The sequence below is a fragment of the Antedon mediterranea genome, chromosome 4 (genome assembly GCF_964355755.1).
Source record: "Antedon mediterranea chromosome 4, ecAntMedi1.1, whole genome shotgun sequence".
Lineage (NCBI taxonomy): Eukaryota > Metazoa > Echinodermata > Crinoidea > Comatulida > Antedonidae > Antedon > Antedon mediterranea.
This window is the reverse complement of record NC_092673.1, coordinates 10,906,655-10,930,475: the sequence shown is the minus strand read 5'-3', so window position 1 is coordinate 10,930,475 and position 23,821 is coordinate 10,906,655. Positions and strand designations below refer to the sequence as shown.

The following is a 23,821-nucleotide window of genomic DNA, read 5'->3' as shown; positions in this document are numbered from 1 at the left end:
TCTGTCTATTTGTGTTATAGTAATTAGTATACAGTATACTGTATATACTACATACAGTGTAGAATAGGTGAAATTACAGGACTCTCCTTTTATTCCAATGTTTAAAATGAAACATGATGATAGCAATTTCGGAAGATCAACAACATATGAACATGTTAAAGAGATTCGAATACGTACAGTATAATGTAGATGTGAACTCTTTTAATTAATAAATGATGTATAATGCCTACCGTATATGTCCATTGCACAGGCAAGGGTTGATGTTTATTCATCAACAGTTGAAAAAAGTACAAAAGTTATTTAAAATGCACTTACCAAAACTGCCCAGTTATTTGTGTGACCACTTTTGAAGACATTTTCTACTGGAACCTACAAAAAAATATATAAAATTCTAAACTACAGTAATACCATTTTGCATGTTAAAAATACCCTGTGGGCCTAGCAAGGCCATACACTAGTAAATCCTACCTTGGTTCAACAAAATTATAATGACAAGGTGACAAAAAATAAATGCAAAAACAATATTCCAATTCCATGAAGGGGTCTCCGAGAGTGCATACGGCAGTATAATTCCCCTACATATGATTTCCTTAAATGTTTTAAACATTGTTGTCTTAGACTCCATTTACACTTACGTTTGGGTCCAGAGCCGGTCCTGGGCCGGTTGCAAATATTTACCTTTTTAGGCCGGCCCAGAGCGTTTACTAGCGACGCAGATTACTGGTCGTAAATAATTATATCGGAAGTACCATTGCATGCTGGGATACGAAGTACAGTTTGTTTACATTTTTCTCTCTCGATCGTCAATTCAACTTTCCGCGCGAACCGACCGTTTTATATTTATACTGTATTGTTGTTTTTTGTCCCGTTAAAAACAAAATGAACCCCACTGTTTTATATATAACATGGCTGTATTTTATGTATATGCGAAGGAATACTTTATTGAAAGAAGTCACAGATGAGGATAATGAAGAGGAGGTTCTTTTTACAAAATATCTAACAACAACCTCATAAAAACGTTGTTCACGGTTCACTGCGTAAGCCGGCCCAAAACGTAAAAGCCGCTCCTGAACCTACTTGGAGAGGTGGCCCAGATCTGCGTCCGGCCCAGGGCCGGCCTAACTTTTTGGAGTATTTACACTTCAATTGCCGACCCAGGGCCGGCCTAAGTGTAAATGGGGTCTTAGTGCTGAGTGTGATTAGGCTAATTGCACTACAACCTTGTGAATGTGAGTTTGGTGTAATGGTTATCAAGCCTGATTCAATTCCTGCTGAGGATCTTTTTAGGTGATCATTTAGAATAAAATGATCACCTATTGTTATTGTATGAAATCAATATTATTTATTTCTTTCTGTACAGATTTTGTGTGTCAATTATCTCAAAAATTTGAATGGCAATGAAGAATTTCACAATGTCTTTCAAATACTTTAACTTAGTCCTAATAAGCTTTTCATTGGATCACTTATCCGTGACGTCATTTCCACGCCATTTTGTGAAATTACATTATCAATCTCCATAATTCATTATCACATATTAATAAAATTCACTATCACGTAAACTTCTAATCAAGGGTAAAAATATTAATAAAAAATTAAAACGCACTCGCATATAGGGTCATGCACGTGAAATCGCTCGTTAAAAATTTAAAAAGCTCAAAATTAAAGATGTATTGTCCCTTTGACTAATTCCGAATTTTGAAGTATCATAAGAGTTATTAACTTTCACCAAAAATTAGTCGAAAAAAAAAAAATAATTTAACCGAAATACAGATGTTTTTTTGTTAAAAAAATAACTTTGACTTCCAGTGAAAGTTTTCAATCAAAACATATCTCATAATGCAATGCGCTTGTTTGGCTACTCTGTATGCATAATCATAAATCTTCCTTGCGATCTGTGTGAAAACACCTTCTCAACCGTGACGAGTTAAACAATCCTAATTAGCATCATGCATATGCATACTCATTGTTTGAAATCTTTGTTTACTTTCGCTTGTGACGATTTCCCAGATGAAATGTAATCTAATTAATTTACCTGTTAATTATGTAAACTTGTTTTTTTTGGCTCAAATTTTCGACTTAAAGTGAATAACTTTAATATTACTTTGATATATATGGCCAATTTAAATTTAGAATATTTTTTTTTTCCTTTTTTGTGTTTCAAGGGACAAAACATCTTTAAGTTTTGATCAATTTAGAGCATGAATTAGGCCATTTGCGTGCTTCAAAAAATTACTGATGATGCCGACGATGACGATCTGATGACAATAACAAAACATTACTAATACTGAGACAGTTACAGGAACGACATCACTTTAACATTAGGCTACAATTTCTTTTTCATTCCACATACAACATAAGGAAGTGACAATGAAAATTTGTTATTTTCTACAGTGAATTTGACTTATTCAATTTTTATTACATCCCAGTTCTACGCCAGCAACAGTTCTGCCAGTTGCCCACTCCCAAACTAACCCCAGCGGCCGACAGTACTCAATCGCTGCTTCAACACGTACCGACGATTCATTATGGTCCAAAAAGACATAGTATTGTTCAGACTACTTATGATGTCAACGAGAACACAGTGCCTCACCCCGTGAACACTTTCAACCAAAAGGACTGTTCAACCAAAATAACCTATGCCAGTATTGCTTGATATACCGATTTGAAAAAGAAACAATAGGATTATGCTGCAAACAAGGAAAGGTTGACTTATCCTCTTTACCAAATATATCAGAACACTATTTAACCAGCAATCATTCCTCAATAACATCAGACAACAATGCTATGGCCCTTGCATCAATAGGTGTTAATGAGGAGCGCCCTACCTGGATATTCGCGGACATTCAAAGTCCACGGTAAAGTGTATCACTATATAGGTTCATTACTTCCTGATTCACCAGCATCCCCAAAATTTGCTCAAGCTCTACTTCTATGACGCGACAGATGACCAACAGGCTCACCAAAGGTGTACCAATTCACCCCCACACCATACCCCAACTATACTAAAGGGACTAGTATGAAAAGTATTAAATCTGTGATTGAATTGCCAAACCTGTCCTCCAAAAATCGAATACTGTCAACCAAACACAAACCCAGTGCAGGACATAACAGAAAATACAATTTACCACAAACCAATGAAATAGCCGTATTACAGCTCAATGAATCATGCAATACTACTGACATTATTCTTTATCTCCGCGGAGGTAGGCTCACACGGATATAATTATGACACGCATCGTTCATACGATCCTCTTCATTATATCATCATGTTTCCCCACGATGAAGACGGTTACCATGACGACATGAAGCTGCAGAATTACAAACAGATGTCGCCTACCAACTATTACTGCTACCGGCTGCAGACACGTAAAGATCAATTCACCACCATTTCAAAATGCCGCCGACTTATGCAACAATATGCTGTTGATGCTTTCTCAAAGGCAGAGCGTCAAAGACTTTGCAGGGCTCGCAACAATCAGAAGGTTCTTAGGGCTGAAAAATATAAATGCCTCATTGACGCAGTAAACAGGCAAGATAATGTACGCAACTTAGACAAAGTGATTGTGCTTCCACCTACAATTTACGGAAGTCCCAGATGGTATGCGCAACAATACCAAGACGCAATGGCATTAATGCGGACGTACGGCAAGCCGGATTGTTTAATTACGTTTACATGTAATCCAAAGTGGCATTGAATTATCGACTCCAATCATCCTGGTGAAAAGCCACAGGACCGACTGGACATTTGTAACCGTGCATTTAACAACCGCCTCCGGTTCTTATTGGATGACCTGTTAAAACTAGTCATTCTTGGAAACATTGTTGCCTACACACTTATGACCGAATTCCAGAGAGAGCTTAATAGGGCAGTCGCTATTGTCGGGAATTCTTGAAAACGAAGATCCCCACTAAAAATTGTATTCATACTGGGTCTCTGTTTTCCGGTTTTCAAAAACAGAGACTGCCAATGCCACTAAAAGTTTCAATATTATGTTTTATGTGTTTTTTGTTTTTGTTAATAAAACACAGTAGAGGTTTTGAGAGACCTTAAAAACAGGGACCAGCCTAAACACAATAATGAAAAGTTTTACTGTGTCTCTCTTTTCAAAAAATCTCCAAAAGAGAGATCTCTACTAAAAAATCTTCTTAATATTGTATTCTATATTGGGTCTCTGTTTTTGTTTTTTTTACACAATATTGAGAATTTTTAATGGGGGTCTCATTTTTCAAGATTTCTTTAAATCAGAAACATTTGCTAAGAACACAATATCGAAATGTTTATTGATGATCTCTTATTTTACAAAAATCTCTCGAATGGACCCTAGAACATAAGATTGAGAAGTCTTAGTGACTTTATATAGATCAAGGCCATAGATGGCTGCAGTCGCGTACTCAAGTTAGTGTTTACTGACTGATCGACCAACATAATGAGCTGTAGAGTCGCGTTGCACGCGACTAAAAAACAGTGACCTCCCTAAAGAACACAGTATTGAGATGTTTAGTGGTGATCTCTATTTTTGAGAAATTTTGATAATCACACACAATAATATTGGTTAATAAGATTTCTCAAAAACACAGGCCTTCATTAGAACACAATATTTAGAAGCATATTTAAGAGCCATTATTATTATTATTATTATTGATATATATTATCATTGGGTAGATAATTGAAGTAGCTACCATGTGGTACCAAACATCATAGTAGATAGGATATTTATCTTAGTTTATGTCGGTAAATATTGATTATTACCAATTTTAGACATTTTTAACCTCAAATGAGCTCTAAATAGTAAAATATATGTTCCACTAAACAGATTTTAGTAGATTTTGAAAATAAAACACTCTAATAATTGCAGAATCAGAAAAAAAGTTTTGAAACTATTGCAATTTGTTTTGGGTCAATCCACAGATTGCCTGGACTAAATGGTTACATCACTAATCAAGTCTTCTTGGTTGGTAGAAATAAGATCCAGCATACTTGGTGTTTGGCCGGTTCTAAATCTAGTTGGTTCTTGTATATGTTGGTATAAAAACAGATCGTTGATACATTCCAAGAATTTGCAAATGTTCCTCTTCTTCTGTAACGTTTGGTGATTGTGAACAAGACAACTCACAAAATTGCGATGTTAATGCACCTGGTGCGTCTTGCGAGTTTAAATGTAACAAAACATTATCTGACAACAATATTGATTCTACAATACCTTCATGGGCTTGATATACAGCATGTAGATAGTAAAATCAGAACTTTCTTCTGTTTAGGCAAACGAGAACCTAATAAAAGATGTCCTATTAAATTAGTTTTCTATGATACAAGAGACAAGGAGCTTATACTTAAGAATGCATGGGATAAGAAAATTAAAGGGGTTAGTAGAGACCGAAGCAAGTTAGATCGTGACCGGTTTAATACGCTGGAAGTCAAGAAAGAGAGAAGAGAGCAAGCTGGTGAGACCAATTTAATGATAAGAAACTACGAGATTGTGAAGGCGCCCTTTCGGACAAGCCCAAACCACAACCCTCAGGTCAAACAATACCAGGCACAACACTAATAAAACAAAGAAAATAAACACAAAAAGTAATTATAATTTAGGAAATAATACTTTTATTTAAATTATCAAAGAAATAAGATTATCAACATTGACAGAGATAATCTTTCGTTTATTTACACTAATTGTGATACATTAACTAACAAAATGGCAGAACTCCGAATAAGAATAAATCAGCTTAAACCGGATATCATAATCTTAAATGAAATTTTACCTAAACATTATCTGTATGAAATTGATGAGAACATTTTTAATTTAGAAGGTTATAATTTATTTAGTAAACTAAAACATAGAGGAGTCGCGATCCTAGTAAAAGATGCATTGACTGTAGTTCAGGTTGACATATAGACGGGCAGCCCAGAGACATTTGGTTAGATGAGCTAGGTACCAATATCTGACTATTTAAGTGTGTTGGGGATCACTTGAAGTATAAAAATGGGAGTCTGCCAGGTACCCCCTGCTGCATCTAGACCTTGGGGTTGGGGGGGGGGGGGGGTGGGCGAAACGTGCTAAAAAATTGGTCCCGGTTAGATGAGAGCGATACCACCTAATTTTACCACCATTGGATGCCCATTGGCATCCTTATACCAGTATCACAAACGACAGACTTTTTGTCTGCTGCAATAGGCCCAAGGGAGGGCCTAAAATGGGGATAGCATAGATGAGTGTGGTACCACTCAAAATTAATGCCAAATGAACAAGTTGTGTTCATACAATACTAAATGGATAACAACAGACTAATTGTCTGCTGCACCGCAAGTGCCAGACACCATAAAGTTAGACTAGCGACCCCTCCTCCTTCCCCCTTCCCCCAACTAGCCCAGCTTAGATATTGTAGATACCACCAGCAACCAATGTTATATGATTTAGCACATTGTAAGCATACCAAATGACCTATTACAGACTATCTGTACACTGCTTTGGCCCAGGCAGGCCTTCTCTAAAGTTAGACTAGAGACCCCTCTTTCCCAAACTAGCCCAGCTTTAGATATTGTAGATACCACCAGCAACCAATGTTATATGATTAAGCACATTGTAAGCAATACCAAATGACCTATTACAAAATATCTGTAGCCTACACTGCCTTGGCCCTGGCAGACCCCTCTAAAGTTCGACTAGAGACCCCCCTTTCTCCAACTATCCCAGCTTAGATATTGTAGATACCACCAGCAACCAATGTTATATGATTTAGCACATTGTAAGAAATACCAAATGACCTTATTACAGATTATCTGTACACTGCCTTGGCCCTGGCAGACCCCTCTAAAGTTAGACTAGAGACCCCCCTTTCCCCAACTATCCCAGCTTAGATATTGTAGATACCACCAGCATTCAATGTTATATGATCACATTGTAAGCAATACCAAGTGACCGATATACAGGGGTGTCACGAAACCTAAGACCACGAAAGCTAAGACCCCCTAAGACCTAAGATCACGAAAGCTAAGACTCAAGACCTAAGATTACAAATATTTATCTTTTGCACCTGCCTTGTATTTTAACTCAACATTTATTCTGAATACCACACCTTAGAATTAGCACTTTATGAAAAAGAATCACATAAAAAGTAACAAATACATTTTTAAATTGATGATTTTACAGACGTTTTTCTCGCACACATACTGTTTGCGAATTTCGCATGACTAGCCTACACTACGTACTACAGTTGTAGTGTTCAATGTTTTTGTTTCTATGGAACGTAAAAAGAGCAAAAATTATATAGAGTGCTGAAAACTCTGTGGAGTCCATCTACAGTGTGGATGGAACAATGTAAAATTAAAATTGTAATAATAATAGTATAATCATGCTAGTGCGAAGAAATAAATACTCGCAAATAAATTTTAATTTAAAATCATGATAATAAGTTTTTTTGTTTCGTTTTCTTTCTGTTTTTATACTTGTACTATTATTGTTGCTCTTTTGGCGCTTCATAGAAACAAAAACATTGAGCATGAGGAGTTACAGTATGTACAAAGAAACACGTCTGTAAAAACATCAATTTAAAGGATTTATTTATTTGTTTTTATGTGTTTTTCCTTCTGAAAGTTCTTATATAAGTCCTAATTTTAAAGTGTGATATTCAGAATAAAGTCAGTTAACAAATTTGGAGTCAAAATACAAGAAAGGCAGGTGCGAAAGAAAAACATCCTCTGAACCAACACAATGGAGTAAATATATACCAACAAACAACCAGTCAAGTTTGTTTGTTGTAAAGAAAAAATATACATTTACTCAACGGACAAAAATAATGTGAGTTTATCTATGTTTTGCGGTAGTATTTAATTATATTTATGGTAATAAATGAAACCTACTATGTTTAAAATTATGTATGGATAAACAAGTATTGTTTTTAAGCTGTAGTATATCTTAGAATTTGCAATCTTAGGTCTTGGGTCTTAGCTTTCGTGATCTTAGGTCTTAGGGGGTCTTAGCTTTTGTGGTCTTAGGTTTCGTGACACCCCTATATACAGACTATCTGTACACTGCCTTGGCCCTGGCAGACCCCTCTAAAGTTAGACTAGAGACCCCATTTACCCCAAGTATAGCCTACCTTAGATATTGTAGATACCACCAGCAGCAAAAAAAACCATTCAAAACAACATGTTTAATTGAATAAGGTTTAACTTTAATCGAACTAACACAAAACAATTGACAAATGACGATAAAATCACCATTACAATTCCAAAGGGAAAAATAATTTTTGAGTTTAGTTGTTTTTGTGCAGTGCACAACACGTGATAGTTTGGGTAGACTTCATCATCCATGTGTCGTGTAACGTCTGTCTCTCTGTGCAGTCTACCTCTGCTTTCATATTGAAATAACAAAGAGACGCCTGGTACAACGAAATAAGTTGACGAAAAATAGAGTTTAAAGTAAACGTGATAACGAACGAAATAAATGCTTGGAGATCGACAAATGGACCTTTTAGTTGGACTTTCAAATGATTATTTGATGACACAAGTCATGGCGTTGGAATTTTAGTTGAGAGCAGTTTTAAAGCGGAATTTAAGGAAATATCGGAGAGTAATTACAGCCCAAATCAACATAGAAAGTAGAGGAGGTAAGCCTGGGTCGAGGCTTGTACTTTTCGTATGCGCATAATAATATGCACCTACTTTAGAACATATAGTAAACAACAACCTTGGGATAGAGATAGGTTCTATGACGAAGTACAAGAAGCATAATTACCGTATATTTCGGTGTATAAGTCGCACCTGTGTATAAGACGCACCCCCAACTGAGAGTAAAATATCGGTATTTTTTATATCGTCGATGTATAAGACGCACCTTATATTTCATCAAAACAATGTTTTTTTAAATTGTAATCAATATTATTGTAATAATATATTTTGTTATATCTACAACGGCGTCCTTTATTTAGGTTTTTTCTTATCTAGGCTCGGCCGCGCCCAGCCTCAACAAGTTCTTTCTAACTTGTTATTCATGAATTTCGCCGCAACATCGAGTGCATGACCGTGTGTTTAACACGCACGTGTGTGGGCTAGCCTCGCTCGATCATTTCGAGAGGGCGCACGTTTTCACGGACAATCGTATTCGATTAGTATCTATGTATCCGAGAAGTGTGTACGCTAGGTCCATGCTATAATCACCTGGAGAATATACTAGTCGAATACCGTACACCATGTGCCACCAAAAGAAGGGCTTGCGCTTGGGGTACGGCGATCGTGCGTATAACTACTGTATAAATAAATACTACTCCAATCGTACGAGGTAAACGTTTACAAATGATATTTTATCGGAGCACCATAATGAACAAATCTTTTCATCATATTTAGTATAACATCATGCTAAAATGACTTGAAAACTAGGCCTAGGCAGAAGCAGGTTGCCGTTACGTTAGTTAGTTACTGTAGCTAGGCCTAGCCTACTCAGGCCTAGAAAACGAGGTGACGATAGCCTAGGCCTATGTACAATCTGTGTGGTGAGGCATTTATGTTCGGTGTATAAGACGCACCCTTAATTTAGAGATCAAATTTGCATGTCAAAAGTGCGACTTATACACCGAAATATACGGTAAATGAAGCAAAAAACAGAGATATCCTAATATTAGCTGGAGATATGAATGCAAAAACGGGGGTCAGCCATCATGATTATCCACAATGTGTAGGAAGATATGGTAAAGATAAAACGAACAATAATGGAACACAGCTAGCTGAATGTGCACTAAGAAATTTTTTTATTTATTATTTTTTTTTAAATTTTTTTATTCAGTCAAAACCAACAGCGATAAATACCGCCACTAACAGGTTTGAAACATAAAACAATACAACATAAAAAACGGTTAACAATAAAATACAGATAAAATATATATATATATATATATAACATAGATCGGCATGCCATAAACAATTTCAATTAATCAAACAGGTTATGCAGGCTGTTCAAGAAGTGAACACATAATCGTCCTCTTAAAATAACCAAGTCTATCATTAAAAATATCGATATGATTGCTATTTAGATTATTAAATGTATAAGGTAGTCTATGAAAAAGTCCCCTCTTAGTACAGTCGACACGGCTAAAAGGAATATGCAATAAATGTCTATTTCGTGTACGACCAGGAACATTTAAACTAAATAGTGAAATTAATGAACAGTCATATTTAGAATTTAAAATATTATATAGAAAAACCATATCAGATATTCATAAGTCACGATAACATTTCATTCCAGTCTAATTATGATAAAGCTACCACATTTAATTCTTATTTTCATTCTTTTTTCAGTGAGCCTTCTCCGGACGTTCCCCGGGACTATCCTGGTCTTCCTGACTATGCGGTGGATAACTTGAGTTCTCTGTCTGTGAATCAGCATTCTGTGGAAAAGGCACTTAGTAACATTGATATCAATAAAGCTACTGGCATTGATCAGATTAGTAACGTTGTCTTAAAGGGTGCCTCCTCCTCACTCTCTTATTCGCTTTGCAAATTGTTTCAGCTATCTATTAATTCTGGGGTTTTTCCTTCATCTTGGAAACACGCTAATACTGTCCCAATTCACAAGAGTGGTCCCAAAAAACTAATCTGTAACTATCGTCCTATTTCGTTATTGCCTACTATGTCTAAGATTTTTTAGCGCATTGTGCATGATGGTTTGTCATCACATGTTGCTAATGCTTTAAGTCCTAGGCAGCATGGTTTTGTCTGAAATCAACGAAGGCATATTGCATCCAATACCGAAACCAGGCAAGAAAAAAGGTCCACCAAAAAACATCCGACCCATCATCCTTCTGTCGGTTCTTAAGAAAATACTAGCAATATGCTTACTTAATAGGATAAACGACAGATTAGATGAACATGTCCCTGTAACACAGGCGGCGTATCGCAAAGGACGAAGCACTACCGAACATGTACATACATGCATGAAATGCGCCTTGAGCACTCTTGAGTGGTATGTGCGCTATAAAAATCCTGTTATTATTATTTATTATGTAAAATGTTAGCAGAAAAGGCAATTGTGTCATCTAACTACGAAATAATATTACTACTACTTGACATGACCAGTGCATTTGACACTGTGCGGAGGAATACTCTATTCGACATACTGACATATATTACAAGATGATGAACTACACATGTTGAAAGTTTTGATAAACAATGTAAAATTAAGCGTTCGAATTGGAAAACAGACAGGAAAATTGTTTACTACTACACTAGGAGTACCACAAGGTGACTGTATGTCTTCGATACTGTTCACACTATACCTAGCAAAGGCACTCGAATCAGCAAACACAACACCACTACCCCTACAACAGCTTAATATCCAGATGCATGCAGTATGCAGACGACATTTCATTTATTAGCGACTCAAAAGAACACATAACTAAAACAAAGAAAAATGTAACAGAGAAATTAGCAGAATTCAATTTAAAGATAAACAAAAGTAAAACAGAAGAATACCTACTGTAATAGAAAGAAACACCAATAGTAAATGGGAAGAATGCAAATACCTCGGTAGTAACTTGGACACAGAAAAAGACATTAAAAGAAGAAAATAACTAGCAGCTATGGCATATAACAAGCTGAAGTCGTCGCTAGAACACAAAACGATGTCTATAGACGTGAAATCCCGTTTGTTTGACGCATACATAGCAAGTATTTTCCTATATAACAGTGAACTCTGGGTACTAAACAAAAAATTACAAGAGAGTATAGATCACAGGAAAATGTTGCGAAAGATGATATTAAATTAACAGATAGAGTGTGTAACACGAAAATATACGAGATAACAAAACAAGAAGAATGGAGTAAAAGAATTAAACGAAGGAGACTAAAATGGTATGGACACATAGATTACCGGATGATACCCCAATCAAACAAACAATGAAGGAAACTAACAGGAAAGTAAATTGACCTGTAGGAAGACCAAGAAATAACTGGATGAATCAAATAAAGAATGACTTACAAGGACAAGTAGACACTAACACAATAACAAACCATCCTGCCATAAACAGAAAAAAATGGAAACAAATTGTGGAAAGCGTAATGTTGGAAGACGAAAAATGTTAACAACTTACCCTCGGGGGAGGGTTTGGGAGGGGGTGTCCCCCTCCGGAGGCTCTGTCCCCCTCCGGAGGCTCTGAAAATTTTGGAAAAAAATAGAAGCTTACACACTGTTTAATAGGCTAGAGAAACTGTTTCCATCACACTTAATAACAAATATTACATAATGTAAATTTAAATAAATCCTTCCTAAATACTGTACGGATCTTTTTCGACGAACTAATAATAAACTTTGATAGAAAAACCTTCAAACAAAATGAAAATTTGGTAATGCCTCGATAGTGCATGTGTTGTGTACCGTGTTTTGGTGATCTGTTAACCTCAAAGATATATACCCTACAGCCGGGTCTATAACACAAAAAACAACAAATACGCCATACTTTTTTTCAGCCGTCCCATGTACCTACAAGATATTTTATGTTTATTTTATGCCTATAAAATAATAAAAGAACACCATGTTTCTCGTTTATTTTTATCGTTTATACTGCATACTATAATATTATACAAAAAACCTTCTTGCACGAGAAAAAAGTTTCCGATATTACAAGCTAACGCTTGCACACGCGGACCAGAGGGCGGCGGAAATTAACTGCAATGCCAATGCAAAATGGTGTATTTTTGGAGAGTGATGACGTCAGTATTCACACGATGAGCGAGCTAGACAATTAATGCTAACCCTAGCTCTAGTAGGGCCTAGCTAGGCCTAGGCTAACTCTTCTTAAGGCTGGTTTCCTGTCGACGTAAGAGTCAGTTTTTTTAACGTCAGTTACGATTGTTACGTCGTAAGAAACCAATATTTGACAGGAAAAATTACGACAATATTTTGGTGAAATCGACGTAAACGCAAGAAAAATAGACGTAACGCAACGATCGACAGGAAACCGGGGTATTGAATCTCCGTGTAATACGTCGATTTATCGCGAATTTACAGGAAACCGGGATTTTATTGCTTGCGATCACTTGCGTTGCGTTATTAACGATTCTTACGTAAAGTTGACTCCCAGTCAACTTTACGGAAGCGCAAGAGTCGTAAGCGCAAGATATACAATGGAAAAGGATAGGCCTATTTTTAATACTAATAGATACGAAAATACAAATTTCTTTAATAAAAGCAGCTTTTTCACAATACCTCTTTACCAAAAAAGGATAAAAATTAGCCCTATTAAAAACGTACAATTATATTCAAGTTCTTTTTATTCACACTTTTCATTATTTTATTGACATATTCTCTTTCCGGTAAATAAGTTCATTCACTATTCTTTTATTAGGAGAAATGATTTGATGTTTAAAAAAATTTAAACCGGCACTATTTGCTCCATCTGAGTTTTTCTAATCAATGTTTTTGTTTGTTTTGTTATAAGAAGCATGCTATCAGACTCTGATGCAGTAGATGTAATATTAAGTACAGAAGGTAAGATGTTTAATAACAATTAATAATAATAATAAAGTTAAATAATATTGCTATTCAATATCCCTCCACAATAATAAGAAGCGTACAGTAAATACTTGTTAAATATATTTATTAACAAATACATTCTACAATACTATTTTATGGATTAGGCCATTTATATAAATTCTCAAAAATAATAGATGCATACACCATGGCATACAGAATAAATAATACCGAAAATCAAACCTTTAAAGATGTATTGTCCCCCTGAAAAAATAATTATTAAACATTTTTTTGTTGAATATACCATTTTAATATCACATAATAGTTATCCACTTTGACCAAAAAAATAGATCGAAAAAAACTGTATTTACCTGAAAAACTGTAATTTAAAGAAAAAAATAGTCAAATTGGCTGCCAGCCAATGGGTTTGTGGTTGAATTTAACCATTCATTTTCTCATTTTATAAGTGAAAACATATTTTTCTACGGAAGTGATTAACTTTATTAAAACTACAAAATAACCTATTCAAAGTCTGATTTAATTAATCTTCACTTTTCATGTTTTTTGGGGGACAATACATCTTTAACTAAATACATTTTTAAAAAGCTTTACACAAACAATTTTACTGATTACCTAAAGTGATATACAGTAACTTTTTTTGCATACACTGTGTCACACAGGGTGCAGGTCAACTCGGCCCTAAACCGTCTCGGCCCCGCGTCAAGTCGGCCCCGCGTCAAGTCGGCCCCGCGTCAAGTCGGCCTCAAGTCAACTCGGCCTCAAGTCAACTCGGCCTCACGTCAACTCGGCCAAAAACTAATCCGTCAACTCGGCCTCTAAAAAGTATGGAACGCAAAAAGTGCTAATAATAGTTATTATTATAATGGCAGGATATAGTGCGGCTAGACCTACATAATAGACGAAATAACGGAAATTTCAATGTAAATTATAACACACTGGGTCGTTTTTCGTTGAATTGATAGGTAGTATTTATTTCTATTGTTGGTTGGTTAGAACACTCACTCAGTAATTAATTTGTTTGTTAGATCTATATTTTGATACTTGGATGTTCCCAGAAAGAACCGAAATATTCTTAGTATATAATAGATATTATTAGATTAATACAGTAAAATAAAAATGGTTTTTTTTTGTATGTATTCTCTCTCAAATTATTAGCAATAAGTTACGGTCAAAGTGAATAACTATTATGTGGCATTAAAATGGTATTAGAGTAACAAAATCGTATTACACACATTTATTTTTTCGGGGGTACAATGACGATAATGGGGAATCCAATGAATATATTTTATGTATGGGAAATTAATCTAAAACACACTGAAGAAATCATCATGAAAAAATGGCGTATTTTTATTTTGTCTAGCAAAAACTCCTAAACAACGGAATTCCTAAACAACATACTATTGCCTTAGCATTCTCATCTGTTTTTTTAACACCCACCGCGCCCTGTATTGTTCAATAAAATTGATCACCTTAAGTCATGAGAATATACAGTAGCCAAATAACAGTTATATACAAACGTCAGTCCTCGAGTGATGCTTTGTTTGAAAGAACAATACCTTAAAATTAAGAGAAATAACAACATGGACAAATTTCTCTCTTCTCATGGTGTACCGTATTAATTATGAATAATATGAAGTAGAAACGAAATGAAAATAAAAATGTCATACCAAAAAAACCGTAAGGCCTATTTGAAAATAATGTACATTCATGTCTGGGTGTGTGTGTGCATGTAACCTATACCCAATGCTTATCTAATTTGTATTCTTGCCTTTTGATTTGTTATGATTTTAATGTTATTTTATTCTTTTTATATTGATGTATATACAGTTGTTTTAGATTTAAGTTATACAATTTAAGACGGTGTTAAAGATTCGATATCCAATATTATTTTTATGATTCATAAACCTTTAGTTTTTATCCCTTTTTTTTAGAAAAAACAAATGAAACACTAAATGTGCAATAATTGTATATTTAGGCCTATGTCATATGAGCTACCGTAAATCTTCTAATTGTACTAACTCTGAGTTATTATTCTTTTGATTGTTTTTTAGGGTGGGTTACAATTAGAAGGGGGATTACTATTACTAATCTTAAATTAGGCAACTGAAAATAGTAACCAACCCTCAACTTGGTGAACTGCCAAGGGTTGTACTGTATTAAAATATCCTTATGTTGAACTAAAACTGGAACAACAATCGAGGCATACTAAGCTGGAGTACATACAAATAAGGATCGTCGACACAATTACATTGTTAAAGGCAATGAAAATGTTGATTTTAGTGTAATTTCATGTTGTCAATAGTTTTTGTGACTCTAGTAACCCCCATGGGCTACTGTTAGAGTAGTGGGTTATTATTATGGATTGGCTTTGGTGGGTTACTATTATAGTGTGGGTTACTATTAAAATATTTACGGTATTTTGAGGAAATAAAAGTGGGAAAGAAATAACAAATTAATATCTATGTACTTATTATAATGTAATATCGATGGATCTTTCAAAAGTCCAAATGAACGTTTCAAGTTTCTTGTATGGAGGTCAAAAACAGTGATTATGTTCGATTAAATGATGGTTGATAATAAATTGTTATGATAATGATAATAATCGCATTATTTATTGCAAAACACCAATGCAACATAGTTCGTAAACATCAATATAACATTTTCGGGTATATTAAAGGTAGCGGATATAGCCATTTTTATGTTTAAAAATAGCATTGTCATTTTTCAGTAAATTGCTAATTATTATTATATTATAAAGTATAGGCCTATCTCGCCATTTTCCTCAGTTTTTACATTGGGATATTATTAAACAGGATAAACAGTAGGGCGTGTCAACATTTGCGCCAATATAATCTGTCTTCTTAATCTCGCTTGTTCATTTTGTCACAGTCTAAGACAATGGTATCTATTAGACAAAATGTGAATAATCACCGTTCACAGTGATCACAAATACGCTATTGGCCAATAGGGTCACTTGTTTGGTCACCGAAAGGCGTACGTGATCTTCATGTATAAAGAGGCTGACATTTTTTTAAACGGCACCATTTGAAAAAAATATTGAATCTTGCTGCAAACTTTCTTCAAACTTATCCAAAACATTGTTATAGACCAATTTATCTTGATTTTTATTTCATCGTTTAATTGTGTTTTTCCACGATAGAAACCCGACATCTTTCGAGAAGACGGCCAATTATACCTCCTAAATTTCCATGCGTTGAATGCAATAAGAACGTCACCAGGAAGCAAGAAGCTATTGCATGCGATGGCTGCAACAAGTGGATACATAGGTCCTGTTCTAGAGGTAAGTTTGATTTCAATTTTGGTTTGATTTGGTCTCAAAATATGAGATTGAAAATCTCACGTATGAATTTTAGATGATTATTATAAAAGATACAAATGACTCCCGAATAATACAAATAACAAGGTTGTAGTGACATTCTACAGAATTTGGTCTGTGTTTGTTGACCATTTCTTTCCTATATTGAAATAGATTATAAAATAAAATATGTCGACAAACGTTTCATAAGTAAAACACTTTTTATTAAACATGCAATATTTGCAATAGATAACATAATAAAAAATATGCAGAAAATAATGTAAACATATATTTTTTTTAAGGTGTAGTAGACAAAACAAATTAATATATTAAGAAAACATTGGGTACTACGCATAGGCCAAACTATTACAATTATTATTAATATTAAAGAGGATAAAAATAAGAAAATAACGAAAAAATGTAGAAAATGCTTAGAGATTCTCTAATTGTTGTTTATGAAACGAAATGAATAGGTCTAAAGGTGGTGGTTAACCACAAAAGAAGAAATATATTATAAACAAATATTCTTCTTCATTTCATTTTGTCCTTACTAATAAACCATATTTTTCTTCATTTCATTTTGTCCTCAGTAATAAACCGCCTTCTTCTTCATTCAGTTTCCATTTGTTACACTACATCCTCTTATCCTTTCTTTATGCATTCCAACAGGTATAACGCCAGAGTTATACAACGAAATGAAGACTCGCAACGTCGAATGGATGTGCCCGGAATGTATCGTTATTGATGATTATCCAATTGCCGAAAGTACAAGGGAGTCATTCGCGTTGAATGAAGATGAAAAAGAAACAACCGCCGTCGATGACATAGCCAATTTGACTGATTTAATAACCGTCATGGATAACCACTACAATGAACCGATGAACGTTACATTCAAAGAGGTGCAAGCCGTGGCAGAAGAATCACTGGATGACGTCGACTCGGAAGAAGATGGTGAAAATGACACCGATTTTACAGATTTTACGAAAATGGACAACGCCGTGGCAGAAGAATCACTGGATGACGACGACGCGAACGATTTAACAAATGCGACGGACAATGACTACAATGAACCGATGGATGTTACATTCGAAGAGGTGCACGCCGTGGCAGAAGAATCACTTGATGATGACGACACGAACGAAGATTGCGGCAATGATATCAACCGAATAGTTGACTACGAAGTTGTTGAAGCCTCTACCCAACGTCAGCGACCAAAGCTCGTGGACACTACCAACGGCTACACCTACACTCTGAAGACCAGCAATATCAATTCTAAATACTGGCGGTAAGTTTCACTCCACTTATAAAGTGACAAAATAAACTGTTAAATTCAACCAAAACCCATTGACTATTTTCTGCTTTAAATTACAGTTTTTTCTGGTTGTTTTAAATTATGCTATTCATAATGTTTTCTTGTTGGATGGCATTGTTCATAAATTGATAATTATTTATTTCTGTTGTAATGAGGATCGCATTTGATTTTTATAAGTTCCTTATTTTTGATATGCGCTTTATATTTTTAGATGCTGTATTCATAACAAAACGGTGTGGTGTAAAGCTACTGTCATCCAAAAAGGTAGTTCTTTCCGACGCGGACCACATCAGCACTTACATCCAGGAATACCCGGTTCCGGTGTTGTCAATCAGCTTATAAAGGAAATCAAAGATGAAGCTTCTGCTGACGTCTTTAAACCTGCTCCTGCCATCGTCAACACCGCGCTCACAGATGTTGTCAGAGATAATCCGCTACCAAACCTTCCAAAACCCCTAAATCTTGCTAGGATGGCTAATCGTGTGAGGCAAAGAATGCGCCCAGATGATCCTACTAACCTGCAATTCGATTTAGATGAACATTTTTTACCAGAAGGTGAGTTGAATTTTAACACCATTTTTTAATGTAACATTTGAAACTAAACTGTATTACAGTCATTAATTCTCTCCCCTTTAAATGCAATATATCTTATTCTGATTTTAAAATCAACGTAATATTTTAAAGATAAATAATAAATTAAGAAATATTTGGTAACTTTTTAAAATCTGTTTGATAATTTTTACTTTCATGAATCCTCTTTTATCCGTATGTTTGAATGTCGTTTGTATATTTTGTATTGTAAGAGGGCCTTCAAGTCAGCTGTACTACCTTTGCAAAACAAATTTAAGAATAAAGTAAATGGGATTTCCTTTAAACTTTCTTCTAATTGTTTGCAGGTTTTCTGAGGTCTAACATTATTCCTGGAAGACGACGCCATCTGATTTTTGCCACCACTCGGCAACTGACAACTCTGGCACGCACCAAAAGATGGTATATTGACGGCACATTCAAGGTGGTGCGGCGGCCTTTCACACAATTGATGTCAATACATGCATTTGTCAAACGAGATGATGCTACAAAACAGGTCCCGTTATGCTTTGCGCTGATGTCAGGAAGAAAGACCAAAGACTACAAAGCTGTGTTTGAGGCAGTAAAAGAGTGTCTGCTAAACTTGACAGAGGTATGTGTAATTGGTTGATTTATCCACATCACGCATCTACAACTTTAAACAATGCACCATTCCTGCTTTTGCCGAACTTAAAGCGCTAATTTATGGGTGGGTTGCTTCTACATTTACAACTAGAATAGGATTCGCAGATAGAATAATTAAGGCTTTGGTTTAAAGAAAATTTTTTTTTTTTTACAGGGTATAAATGTCCAAGAGGTCATGATGGATTTTCAGAAGGGAGAATGGCAGTCCATTACCAGCGTTTTCCCTGAAAACGCTGGTGCTTTGGGTGCGTTTTTCATTGGAAGCAAGCCGTCTGGCGTCACGTACAGGCAATTGGGCTGCAGCGAGCGTACGGTGAGCGAGATGCAGTTTTTAAGACCATCAGCAAGTTGCTATCGCTGCCATACCTGCCAGCAGAGGTTATCCCAGCGATGTTCTACCACTTACAAGCCAAGATAACAGCATCAGCTATGCTTACAGAGGTGAGTTTTAGATAAAATTTATACCGTCTGTTTCTACTGCAGAGCGCCGACTAAACCGATTATTTCAAAAATATAATTTTTATATTTATTGCATTTCTGCTCAATTGGTGATCGTTGAAAAAAATCTTTAGAATTACCCAAAATGCAATTGGTCCTGGCGGTTAATTCAAACGTTACTGCAGTGTAGCTAAATCAAATAAACATTATTTCGTTTTGCAGCTAAAAATTGCTCAGCGATAACCGGTTAAATGGCGTAATAACATCGAATTGAATGGGTGTTTCAACCAACCGGTTATTTTGCGCTGCCACAAAATTGTCCTGTTTCTGCTCCCAAGAAAATGGAGTTAATTTATTTACAGCATTTTTAACCCGTTATTTTTTGCAGAAGAAACAACTTTTGTCTAACGATAACTCTAACTAACATTTAGAAAGATAACTTTGTAACTTTATTACAACAAAAAAAATGGCCTATTCAAATACAGATTTTGAGAATACATCTTTAATTTTTGTTAGTGTTTTATCTACAAAAAGCATTAAATAGTTGCTGTAAATCAAGAAAATTGTTATATGCGTGTGTGTTTGTTTTTTGGGGTATTTTTGGCGCTACAATTTTAACTTAGCTGATTTTTTTTATAAATTATTATCATCATAACTTATTCATCATCATTATTATTATTACTGTATTACTTACCAGATCGTTTTTAACGTTTTCTCTTACAGCTGTTTGATTACGTCCAACTCAATTGGATAGAATCAACAATATGGCCACCAAATAAATGGACAGCATTTGGGCAATCGGTCCGCACAAACAATGATGTTGAAGGGTGGCATAAGGCCCTAAATAATGCTGCCCAGACTGGAGATCTTTCCCTTTACAAACTAATTTCTTTGCTCCACGACCAAGCAAAGTTGGTTCACGTTCAAATGAGACTTGTAGGAGAAAAAAAACTATGTCGGTATCAAAGGAAAAAATATAGAAGACTGCACGGGCAATTATATACATTGTGGGAGCAGTTCAGGGCGGGAACCAAAACCGCTAAACAGTTGCTTCACGCATGTGCCCACTTGTATGGAAACATTCCCGCCTAAAACATTCCCGTGTAGTATAGTATAAGCAGCGCAGAACTGCAAAGATATTGATTGTATATATATTATATATTTTTTGTGATACAAATAAGCAAACCTTGATGCATAATTGATGCAAAATAAAACTTGATATTGCATTATAGATTATTGTCGGATTCATTTTTATTTTGAGCAGTTTCAATAACAATATATTGTAAAGTAAGAACAAGATGAGAGATGAAAAAAAACAAGTATCAGTAAACAATTAGCGTGTTGATGTTGACCACCTGGATAGCCGAAAAAACCCACAGTCATATATCAGGCTATTTAAAGATAAAAGAATTTAAGCTGCATCACACATTATTTTTTAAATAGCGTGCTTACTTCCATTCCATATTTCGTTGCGTCAATGGTGTTGATTAATTTCCGTTATTATCAATCATATCGAGTTCTTCTAAAATAGATCACGAACATCGGATCATTAAAGCATAAGCGTAATTCTACAAACTTGATATGTTATGGTATCATTTACATACCATAGCAAGATTACTTTAATAATTACTATTTAATGAATGTAATAATAAAAGAAATACATTAATCTTTATTATGTTTGTTGTATGTTAGACCGAAATATTTAAATATTATTCATTAAAATTTCTTCGTCGACAGTTATTCCTGTATACAAAATGTGAAGAAATATTTAATTATTTTAAACAATATAAATAAATACTACCTATTAAACGAAAAACGACCAGGTCCAGTGTGTTATTAAATATATATTGAATTTTGCCGTTTTATTTCGTCTATTAGGTCCTAATCCTAACCGTACTGTGATGTTATCCTGCCATTATAATATTAACTACTATATTAGCACTTTTTGCGTTCCATACTTTTTAGAGGCCGAGTTGACGGATTAGTTTTTGGCCGAGTTGACGTGAGGCCGAGTTGACTTGAGGCCGAGTTGACTTGAGGCCGAGTTGACATGGGGCCGAGTTGACTTGGGGCCGACTTCACTTGGGGCCGACTTCACTTGGGGCCGACTTCGGATCAGGTGCCGTTTTCGGCCACCTCGACTTATATGGACTATACCATTATTATGATAGGGGTGTGGTGTTTTATGTAGAGAAGGGTGTCTATCAAATGGGAAGACAATACAATTGTTCTGTTATGTAACCTACAGCAGTACAAACTACAAGGAACAATACAAAACATCAACAACTAGCAAGCATGTACTTTTTATAAGGCATGTTATTATTAGGTACTGTGTTAGGGAATGCCAAGATATACCCATGTGGTCCTTCGTCAGTATTCATCCAGATCCAGAAACGATTGTAGATACAGAAACAAAATGGTAACAGATTCATTGACGACATAATTATATGTATTTTTATTTTACGACGACTCGGCTATAGTTGGACTTATAACAACAATTATTCTCTGTACCTTTCTGAGATTATTCGATTTACCGATTATGGCAACAATTTTCTTGAACTAAACATAAATAAAACAAAAGAAATAAGGATTGATTTTCGAAAACATAATTGGTCTGACAGTACATCAATTAAATGAAAGGAGACTGTTAACAAATATAAGTAAATGGGTGGACATGTTGGTCATAGTTAAGAACTTAAATACAATTAGACTGTAAAAGGAAACTCGGTTCTTTGGGGTAAAGTAGGATATTTGTACTATAGAATGTTTATGTTTTACTAATCAGTGATGTTCTATTTGGGCATATTGTATATTGGTCTGGGAATATCAGTAAGGAAATGTAAGGGGATAAAGACCGAATTGAAAAGGTGCTACGTTGTTCAATTAGAACATGTATTTATACACACTACAGAAACGTTTAAAAACGTGTTTCAAACGTTTTAGAAAAACCAAACCTAAAAACACGCAATGTCAAACGCTGTGTTTTCTGGGGACAAAATGGTACAGATTCAATGACAAAATTATAATGTTTATTTGTTTTACTGATTACCTAATAATCAGTATGTTATAGATCTTATTAAATGTACTACTGTCATCTTTATTAAATGTACTACTGTGTTATCGTTAGATAAATTATATTTTTTATTTGTAACTGGAATAAAAACTAATTTCTTTATATACTATATCTATAAATCCGTAAAAATTATTCAATATCCACCTTAGGGAATCCACCTAATAATTAAGAAAGGATACCTAAAAATGATATAGAAATAATTAGAACCATAATATACTGTATTAACTTGAAAACTGAAATTAATTCTACAGCGTGCAGGGCGTAGTTGTTCCCTTTGTTGCTAAAACATAATGCACTAAACAAAAGAACAAAAGAAGCAGTATTTTAACACATTAACACACTCAATTAATAAATGTGACACCCCTATTTTCCCATCTTTTTATAATGGTATAGTCCATACAAGTTGAGGTGGCCGAAAACGGCACCTGATCCCCGACTTCACTTGGGGCCGACTTGACGTGGGGCCGACTTGACTTTGGCCGAGACGGTTTAGGGCCGAGCGAGTTGGATCGAAACCCCCGATCATCTTTATAAAAAAAGCCTGATTGTCTGGCCCCATCGTCTGTCAATCGGCCTAGCCTAGGCCTAGGCTAGGCTAGGCCTAGCTAGACTAGCTTACCGTTTTTGTTTCGGAATGATGAATTTTATTTAAAAAAAAGCAAAAAAGAAAAGCAAACCGCAAACAAATGACGTCCGCTGCCATCATCAGTCGGATAATAAAGTGGCTAGGCCTCCTACTACAGTATAGTAGCCTAGAGGTATATTCAGAGCGTCATTTCGACGATCGAGCATTTCTCTACTTCTACGGAGCGCCATTTATGCCTTTATTTACTTCCGAATTAGAAATAGTACTACGGTAACTGCTCCAGTGGACCAAATTTAGCACCGGTGGAGCACAGTGATATAAAATAGAAATAAGTCACTAATTTTAATATCTTTTCGTAAGTAAATACACTGTGCTCAAGTGGACACAATTTGGCGCCAGTGAGGAG

At 35.1% G+C, this 23,821-nt stretch overlaps 1 protein-coding gene and 1 pseudogene across 1 annotated transcript in view; one reads left to right on the top strand and one right to left on the bottom strand.

Annotated features, from left to right (window-relative positions):
- LOC140046646 (putative GPI-anchor transamidase) overlaps positions 1 to 23,612 on the bottom strand; it is a 144,737-nt gene extending 121,125 nt beyond the window's left edge. Inside the window, exons 1-2 of the mRNA XM_072091350.1 lie at positions 23,449 to 23,612; positions 316 to 369 (exon numbers count right to left, since the gene is read on the bottom strand). Coding sequence (XP_071947451.1) covers positions 316 to 369; positions 23,449 to 23,535 — 141 coding nt within the window. The 5' untranslated portion in view covers positions 23,536 to 23,612. The remainder of the gene's footprint in view (positions 1 to 315; positions 370 to 23,448) is intronic.
- LOC140046579 (uncharacterized) lies at positions 17,327 to 20,548 on the top strand (annotated as a pseudogene).
- Positions 23,613 to 23,821: the final 209 nt, after the last annotated feature.